The sequence below is a fragment of the Frieseomelitta varia genome, unplaced genomic scaffold (genome assembly GCF_011392965.1).
Source record: "Frieseomelitta varia isolate USP_RPSP 00005682 unplaced genomic scaffold, Fvar_1.2 scaffold_666, whole genome shotgun sequence".
NCBI lineage: Eukaryota > Metazoa > Arthropoda > Insecta > Hymenoptera > Apidae > Frieseomelitta > Frieseomelitta varia.
In genome coordinates, this window is record NW_025110441.1 from 304,329 (window position 1) to 314,898 (window position 10,570).

The window sequence follows — 10,570 nt, forward strand, 5'->3', positions numbered from 1 at the left end:
TTGCCAAAAAAAAAAAAAAAAAAATGGAAGTCGTCGATTCCGGCAACGGAAAGAAGCCACGAACACCACACTTAAGCTTCTCCCATGCGTGGTGAATATCGCTGTGGGCGTACTTACTGTTCTTCTTGTACAGCAGGATCTCGAATTGATCGTGAATCTGGCCCTCGAGGCATTCCTCGATCCTGGCGATCGTCTCTTTGTCCGTCAACTCCCCGTACATGAATCCGCAGCGGCAGGACTTTTGCATAACCTGACGGTGTTGGATAAAATTCATCCGTATTATTATACAGCCACGACGACCCCTCGCCTCTCGCGAAACAGTCGCGAAACTTTCATTTTACAACGGTGCCTCTCGTTTGGAATTTCGCCAGGGGTAAAGGGGTAAGGGCCGACGTTGCTTCTTATTACCCTCGTTTCTATCGTATCCTCGGCGTATATATCGTTTCGTAGATAAGAAAGAAAAAAAAACAAAAAGAAGAAAAAATTAACGTCTTTTCGCGAACAGACGAGGGGAGGGAGAATGTCGGGTCGTCAGGCGAATGAAAGTTTCGAAACTCTGAATTTTCCGTGTCTTTCAGTTGTGTATAGGTGTTCACTCATTTTCACTCCAAATTATTATATTACGTTCTCGGAGATCGTGGATCTCACCATTTTGCGAGATAAGTCAAGTTCACCCTTCGCACAGGATCAAATTCATCCTTTTGCGAGCCATGGGTTCACATCATGTGAATGAATTCAAAAGTGAAGTAATACATTTTCTTGTTTCTATCACATGTGTACTATATATGTGTGTGTATATATATATATAATATATATATATATTATTTAATTAATATTTAATAATAATAAAATTGTATGTATATCACAATAATATATTGCAGTATAAATATATAATAATTTCTATATATATATTAATTTTATTATATATTTATATGTATATATATTAATTTATTATATATATATAAATTATTATGTATTTATACTATAATATATTTTATTATGATATATATAAATTTTGTGTGTTATAATGTTTCCCATTACATTTATATAAATAAATATATTTATGTAAAATATAAATATAAATTTATATATGTTAATTAATTTTCTCATTTTAAAATATTTATTTTTTGTAGAATATTTTATTAGTATATATATATATTAAAAAAATAAATATTTTAATATGATATTTTCATATAAATATAAATATTTTAATATGAGAAAATTAATTAACATATATAAATTTATATTATTTACATAAATATATTTATTTATATAAATGTAATGGGAAACATTATAACACACAAAATTTGTCATAATAAAAATTTATATCGTAATAGAATATATTATAGTATAAATATATAATAATTTATACATATATAATAAATTATTATAATAAAATTAATATATATATATAAATTATTATTATATTTATACTGCAATATATTTTATTATGATATACATATAATTTTATTATTATTAAATATTATTATATATAGCGAATTATGGACATAACCTACAAAAGGATTAATTTGAAATGAAAAATCTGTATTTTATTTGTATATTTACTTGTTAAGGAAATATTCTGTTTAGCGGAGAATTGTCCTCTTGCACGCAAGAAAATACATGATCCAAGGACCATAACTAGACTGTAGATGTTCATGCGAATTCATATAATTGAAACCAATTGATCTTAACACTTTCAAGGAACAGAAACTTCAATTTCATCTCTAAATTCGCTTTACGATCGTTGTATTTTAAAAAAAAAAAAAAAAAAAAGAAAAAAAAGAAAAAAAACAAGTGCCAGAAACCAGTTTTTCATTTGGTTCTCATTTGGGTAATAGAAGTTCTATATAGGGTGAACGATAAATTCGGTTCGTTGTGCTTCTGGTTATCGAATAAATCTAGCGTAACCTGGTGAGTTTAATTAGGGAAAAAGAAAGGAAGAGGGAAAGAAGCACTGAAAAATCGGCAAATTAAGCCGAAACCGACGACTCGCTGTGAGATCATATATATATACATGGTTATTACATCGCGTAGCGTTATCGCGAAATTAGATTGAAACCGGTGTCGGTCAAGTGCGACGCACCTGTGCAACGTACAATTCTGTTAAACCGATTAAATCCACGCGAAACGACGAGGATAATCCGATTATCCGACGTAATTTTCGCGAATGAAATTACCGTCCGCGAAAAATCACGGATCAACAGCCGAATTAGCGCGTTGTGCCGTCGGGAAAGAAAGGTGGCTCTGATGTACAGACGTTTGTAAAAATTTGGACAAAAGTGAGGTTATTTTATTCAAACTAATTGTAATTGAGTAATTTGTCTTATAGCTTATTGGTTTAAATTAAAGAATTCCAAATATTTAAAAACTTACTTGTTCCTTTTGTGCATTCGGTTAATTTAAAAATCGGCTTTTTTTTTTGAAATTATTTTCCAATTTATAGAGTTGAGCGTGCGAGTCATTTGAATGCGACGACACAACTGTCTGACGCGCATGCGTGCTGATACGCGCGTGTATCCAATGCGCATGCGTGCTGGTACGCGCGTGTGTCTGACGCGCATGCGCTCGCTTATAGAAAATTTATAAACTCGCTTCAAGTATTGAATCTTTCTAGAACTGACGCGAATTGTGAATTCTTTGTATCTTCTTCGATTTTAAAACTTTTAATTCTCGAATTTTTGCCAATCCCGAATTTTTTAAGTCCGGTATTTTTGGGATCTCGAATCTCCCGAAAATTGGAGCTTTGCAAATTTGAAGTTCCCGAAATACTGAGTCTTTCGGAGCTGAAACTTTGATTCGTCGAGCGAAATATCGATGCTTTCACGCAAATATCGATATTTTCGATACCTACGTTCTGGATTATATAGCATACTGACTCAATTATTGGTCATAACCAACAAATGTATCACAGAATGTTCAATTTTTTTTTTTATGTTTCAATTTATTTACTTTGGATTCAAAAATAAAAAAAAAAAAAAAAAAAAAGAACGACACTTTGCAAAATAACGAGCACCGTTATGTGCCACGAGCGTGCGCACGCACAAAGCTTTGGCGCACCGCGTGGAAATTACGGAACGAAATATTCCATTGTACGACTTTCCTTTATCGAAATTCGATGGGCTGGATTATTGTAGGTCGGTCGGTCGGTGAAGCAAGTTGGAAATAGGAGAAAGGGGTAAATTGAAAAGGTAAATCTGACCACAAAGCCCGTTCGCCGTGGAGCGGAACGGACTTGCGAAAGCGGAGAACAGGCTATTTACCTCGGCACGATTATAGCCAGAGATTTTGCAAAAGCTTTCGTTGCAATAGACAATAGGGAAGTCGACGATCTGAGCGTTCGCCAGGAGAAAACTGCTGTCAGCTGTGAACAGAAAGAAACAACAAACGCAAAGATTAGTTCGTGTTGCTCTGTTATATTTCCCTTAATCGAGTAACATGTTGTTTAAGAGAGGTTCTTTTTTTCCTCATCATATATTAGAGGTTAGGTTAATATGTAACCTAACCAAATTTGTGTGATCTCTCATTTCAATGAAAGGGAGATTGTAAAAGTAAGTTTAAATTCAGTTCTTTATTGTTGATTGAAAAGAGGTTAGATTAATACACAACCTAATTAAATTTAGGTTAGGTCAGTACATAACCTAACCAAATTTACGTGGTCTCTCATTTCAATGAAAGGGAGATTGCAAAAATATGTTTAAATTCAGTTCTTTATTGTTGATTGAAAAGAGATTAGATTAATACACAACCTAACTAAATTTAGGTTAGGTCAGTACATAACCTAACTAAATTTACGTGGTTTCTCATTTCAATGAAAGGGAGATTGCAAAAGTAATATTAAATTCTTCAGTTCTTTATTGTTAATTGAAAATAGGTTAGCTTAATACGTAACCTAACCAAATTCATGTGATCTTTATTTCCCAATGAAAGGGAAACTGTAAAAGTAATTTTCTTTACTATCGATGATATTAAATGTATATCACATTAATCAGTATATCAGCGTGATATTAAATTAAATTCTACATTAATAAAATGTATTGCAGGCATCAGAAAAAAGAGATTAGGATTGCATTTCTTTCTCCTTAGGTTTAAAATCATCCCTTCGGTAGATTGAAATTTCTTAATGAAAAAGAAGAGAAGTTACAAAGGGGAATTTGAGGGGGATAAAAAAGAATTAATTGTATCGAGAAAGAGGTTAGGATTAGATTTTTCTCCTCTCTCGCATTAAAAGTTATTCCCTGCGTAGATTGAAATTATAATTACTAAATGTTAATTAAAAAATTAATTAATTATTAACGAAAACAACAAATTACTATTAACAAGTTAACAAATATGGAAATTATCTGAAACGTGTTTCTAGAAGGGGGGGCAACGTCGAGTCTTCTGTTTATTAGGTTATTAAAATAACGTGTATTAGCGACGTTAATAACGCGTATTTATTTTTTGTACGCAACGAGGCTACGAATAATGATAACGACGACGATTTTCCGCATAGCTGGCGCCCATTTTCCGTGGAAAATCCCAACCTCTTGAGCCCTCTCGCCTGGTCAGGTTTCCTCATCCACTTATTCGTTCGCGGCACACGTAGCGCATTAACGAGCTTTATATACCTTTATTCGAGTCGCGTCAGCCGGTGAAAAATCGTGGAAATTCTCGATCCAATTCACATACCCGCAGAGCTCCATTGAAATTTTCCCACCGACACGACGGCGCGGAGCTACTCGCAAATTTGCCAGATATTTACTGCAAAACGTGTATTTTTTCGCGGAGAAAAAAAAAATGGGAAAAAAATTAATACGTGGCTCGTCATAACCGTGCCGCAATCGTCGAATCCTCGTACTAGGTAAGAACTTCGCATCGATAGCCGATTAAGGTGAACTTTTGAACTTGAACACCTATTTTTACACGTGAAAACGTGTTACTGTTATAACGATGAAAAATTTTCAGCTTTGCAAAATCCACTTGGGCTCGTTCTAGAGCGTGAAGTGTTTCAGTCACGAGTCGGAGTTCTTTATTTTTTTTTTTTCAAAAGACATGATTCTCCACTCCGTGCAGCAGTTTTTTTTTTTTTTTTTCTCGTTGAAAATTCAAGTTCAAGGAAATTTTCTTGTACTTTAAAAACTGCGGTTAGATGACTTTAAGTGACTTCAGATTTTTACGGAATTATAACAGCTTCGATAATTATCGCCCGAGCATTCGTTTCGACAAATATGTAAAGGGATACTTTGACATTAATTCTGTCAAAAATCGTATTGAACGACGAGAGAAGACGCGGACAGTATTCTCGTGTTCACACTGTTCTCGCCTTTCGTACAATAAATTTTGTAAAGTTAAACCAACAACATCTCCAGGATTAATAATCTCTTCGACATACACAGGTTACATTTGTCTCGAAACAGAGACACTTGCTCTGTATGTATGTAGCTTTAAATGATGTACAGGGCGTTTCATTTTAGCGTGATCCCCAAATATTATTTCTAAAAATATTAATGTATTATTATATATAATATTAATAAAAAAAAATTAATAAATTAATAAATAATATATATTATTATATATAATATTAATAAATTAATAAATAATATATAATATTATTATATATAATATTAATAAAAAAAATTAATAAATTAATAAAATATAATAAATAATATATAATATTATATATAATATTAATATATAATACTAATAACAAGATGTTCTTTCCACTAATAAGAAAATTCTAAAATGTTCAAATTCGTTTTTTCAAAACAGTTTCCAAAAAGAAAAAAAATGACGTTGCTATTAAAAAAAAAAAACATCGTTTTTTGAAGAAGAAAATAGGTTAGAAACCTCCGTAGGATCGTTTATTACGTTCGTCCAAATTCGTACGCGGTGCACGCGCGTGTGTGTGTTGTGTGTGTTTGTGTCGGTTGTTAAATTCCCAGTAAGCCGCCGGTTACACGCGTTGACGGTGTTTTATCGTCGACAGGCAAATATTTCCTTCCGAGCTCATGGGGGCGGGAGGCCAAACGAGCAATAAGCCCCGATAAGATTGGACATTCACGCGTCTCTCTCCAACAGGCTGATTTACGCGCCGGTTAAACTACTTTCAAGAATCATACTCACGGGGCTTCTGATGGCTGAAGCTCGGTTTACGCTGATCAACCGCGAAGCCCCTGCGATTCATACGCACGTTCTCGTCCTTCTCGCGCGGGAAAATTGCCGAACAGCGTCGATATCATCGAGGCTTTCTTCCTTTTTTTCGTCTTCTGTTTTTTTTCTTTCTTTTTTTTCTTTGTAAATCGACCTGACGCGTCGTATTTTTTTTATATATTTTTGTTATTTTTATTTTATTTTATCTTTAGTATTTAGTTCATATTTTTGATACTTTATTATATTTTATTATATTTTTGTTACTTTATTATTGTTATTTTATTTTACTTTAGTATTTAGTTTATATTTTTGATATTTTGTTATATTTTATTACATTTTTGTTATTTTATTTTATTTTAGTATTTAGTTTATACTTTTGATATTTCATTATTATCTTATTTTATTTTATTATTATATTTTTGTTACTTTATTTTATTTTATTATTATATTTTTGATAGTTTAGTATATTTTATTATATTTTTATTTTATTGTTATTTTATTTTATTTTAGTATTTAGTTTATATTTTTGATATTTCATTATTATCTTATTTTATTTTATTATTATATTTTTGTTATTTTATTGTTATTTTATTTTATTTTAGTATTTAGTTTATATTTTTGATACTTTATTATTATTTTATTTCATTTTATTATTGCACTTTTGTTACTTTATTATTATTTTATGTTATCACATTATTATATTTGTTATACTAGGTTAGGTTAGGTTCCAAAAAGCCTCTAACATTAGGTTAGGTTGAATCTTTAGGTTAGGTTAAGTTCCAAGAAGCTTCTCAGAATGAACATCAAACGCGTAATAAAAATTTTTCGTACAATGCTTTGTCGATTATTAAAATTTATACTGTTAGAATAACATTAAACAACAGTAATGTCAGACTAATGCTAAATAACATTAACGTCGGAATAACGCTAACAAGTAAAACGTAACAAAAGCTCTAGACTTGTTTCGTATTTTTGTAAAAAAAACGTCTGAACGGTCTCGACAAATGAACGCTTCGTTGTTTTATTATTTGTCGCTGAAATATAAATTACATTGCAGACGTCCGAGCGACATGAGCAGAAAATGACAGATACGTAGCTCCAGCTACTACAGGAACGTCGATTATCCGAGCTAATTGGGAGAACAAATCCTTCGTTCGGATAATCGATTCTGGAAGAATCAAATTTCCGATCGTGTCGTAAATTTTAATAGACTGAATAGTTTTCAAACACGAACGTTTATCACGCGAAAGAATATACACGCTCTGATAATCAGCGGACGCCGTAAAAATTTTCATTACTCTCTTCACCTGGTAATGCAATTCAAGATATGCTTTCTCTCGAATTAACGCAAGCACGTGCACGATCTAATTATCATCGTCTGCCATTTTCGAGCTTCTGTACAGATGAAAATTCCTCTTAATACGCAGGTTCTTCTGAAGTTCTAATAACATCTAACTACATTAAATTAGCTACATTAAAGATTCTACTATGTTTAATGTAGCTAATTGTACATTTTCCAACGTTATGTTCTACGACTATAATTATACGTACTTTCGCTTTTCTTTTTTTCTTTCTAATTTTTAAACGTTCGATATAATATTTCATTTATCTTTGAATTTCAGCACCATTCTTTTCCTTTTAATAGTTATTTTCATGGTATCTCTAAAATAGGAATTCTTTGGTATACTGTTCGTGTCGAGTATACTCGTCACGTAGAAAGAAGTTTTGCTATTTATTTTAAAATTTAGGTAAAAAAATTATATATATATATATACATATATTTGTAATTTTAGCACATTTTAGAATATTTCAAGGCAACAGAACAAAACAATAAAATTGAAGATTTCTCAAAGAAACGCCAAAAAAGAAACTTATCATTTCGTTGTAATTTAACACAATCTCACCAGCAAGCGCATTTACTGTTTTTTTTTTTTTTTCGTCGAGTATACTCGCCATCGCCTGGAAATAATTAAGCACACCAGTGGACGTTCTCAAGGTGAAACAAAACGCTTGAGGGGTTAAGCTCTGTCCCCACTGAGGTGCCCAACATCGTGCAACTTTGTGTAGATCAGAGGTGGCGAACTGGCGGCCCGCGTGCCCCTACTTCTTCCATCCCCTCCACCGCGTCGATCTCCCCACTTTAGCTTCGATTTAGCTGACAATTAAAGGAAGATCGGTAAAGCTGCTTGCACGACCTGCTGCGGCGAGAAAGAATGCACAGAATGAAAACTAATCTTCACGGTGGGGGAACCGGCTGAATAGCTCGCAGAAGGGGAAAGAAGTCTGCCGCCTCTGACTGACAAACGGACGTGCTGCTCCATTTGACTAAGCGTGTCGAATTAGGCGTAAATGTGTAAACTTGTACACATGTGTTTTCGCATTCCTCGAGCACACAGACTGGAATTTCGAAACGAGCCCTCTGTAACCTGATCGCGGTTGAAGTGTCCGCATGTAGTGCCCGCCAACAGCAGTGTGGACGCGGCATTACGTGTGAACGGCGCAACGGCCACGTGGAAAGAAAGAAAGAAAGAAAGAGCGCGCGGCACCTTGAAAACGAGCGTTGACTATGCCCCGCGGAAGAAGGTCGGCCACGGGCTCTAGTTGCCGTTATATTTATCGTTGCGCGTAATCGATAGTTCGTCTCTCAGGTAAACAGCGTAGGAGCAATCGTTATTTCGGGGGAGGAAGAGCAGGCATGTCGCCCCGCGGCCTCGTACTTGAACCACTTTCCGCGTTCCGTTCAATTCTAAACGCGATTAAGCGCGTCAGGGCTTCGCGCGTCATCGTCGATCTGGCTGGTTCTGAAAATTCGTCGTTTCATCGCGTTTGCTGGCTGACACGTTGGAAATTGGCGGGGGGGAAAAAAAAAAGTGCGTGAGAATAGAAATATTCACGCTTTACGTACGTTTGAAACACTTATTTTCAATTCGACAGCGATACACGGAAGAAATGCGGCACGTCTGAAACACAACGTTTGTTTTAACCTCTTTGCGCTGGCAACCGACTGCGGACCGTAACGAGTGACCGAACACACCGTACACAACAATCCGTCGCTTTCTCTTCGAACTCGTCGTTGTGATGTCACTTCTCGGATAGAAGTTATTGAGACGTAATAAAACCATTATTTTGTTTTGCCTGGGTTATACTTAAATATGGTTAGAACTGAGAGAATGTTGCGATTTTGGGACAAAAAAATTCTCGACGTGCGTAGCGTACGGAAGATTACAGCTGTAAATAAATAACGTAATATTTTATGTTATATATTATATGTTATTTTATTTACTAAACTAAATAGGTTAAAATTACTATAATAAAATTACCTATATAAAGGTAAGCGAAAATTAATATATTAATATATACGGTAATAATATACTAACAATTTCATATTAATAAAAAAAGGGGGTTGAACTTACTACATTATAGTAAAATGATGTAAAGAAAAGGGGTTGAAATTACTACATTATACTAACGATAGTTATAACGATATGTAGTTATAATATAAGTTATAGTTAGGTTATAACGATAACATTATAGACTGTATTATGTTAATAAAATAATTACTGTATCATAGATATTAATGATATGAAAATAATAATAATAAAAATATAAATAAAAATAGTAAAAATAAATATAATATATATATATATTAATATATATTAATTATATAAAGAAGTTACTGTATTATAGTAATTTTTTTATATCATTAAAATTTAATAATATATCATTAAAAATTATATCATTAAAATTTAATATATCATTAAAAATTATATAAAGAAGTTACTGTATTATAGTAATTTTTTTATATCATTAAAATTACTATTTTTATATATTATGGTAATATACGATATAAAAAAAGGATTAAAATTACTATATTATAGTAATGATACAAAATATTACTATATTACTATATTATGGTAATGATACAAAATATTACTATATTATGGTAATGATACAAAATATTAAATATTACTATACTATAGTAGTGATACAAAATATTAAAATATTATAGTAATATACAATATAAGAAAAAGGCTTAAAATTACTATATTATAGTAATGATACAAAAAAAAGGGGGGGAGGTAAAAATTACCATATCACGCATTGACAATTTTATATCAATAAATTTTATTAACTTTTATCATAGAGATATATCTCCGTTTCACTGCATTTCGTGAACGAATGTGCGACATTACGACGAGACACACGTCGTTCATAACAGCGACGAAGTTAATCAGCGTTAACTGATTCGTACAAGCGTGATATTTCACTCTTCCCAGTCGTTCGGATATTTTCGGAAAACTGCAGGTCACCGTTTTATGAAAAACCGTGTGCTTTTCATCGAATCGCTGCGCTTGGCCACCAACACATACACACACACACACACACACACACACACACACACACACACACACACACACACACACACACACACACACAC

The 10,570-nt window shown here is 32.8% G+C and overlaps 1 protein-coding gene across 1 annotated transcript in view; it reads right to left on the reverse strand.

Annotated features, from left to right (window-relative positions):
* LOC122535067 (potassium voltage-gated channel protein eag-like) overlaps window positions 1-3,364 on the reverse strand; it is a gene marked incomplete at its 5' end in the record, with an annotated part of 36,375 nt that extends 33,011 nt beyond the window's left edge. Inside the window, 2 exons of the mRNA XM_043666254.1 lie at window positions 118-250; window positions 3,264-3,364. Of these exons, the coding sequence (XP_043522189.1) occupies window positions 118-250; window positions 3,264-3,364 (234 nt within the window). The remainder of the gene's footprint in view (window positions 1-117; window positions 251-3,263) is intronic.
* Window positions 3,365-10,570: the final 7,206 nt, after the last annotated feature.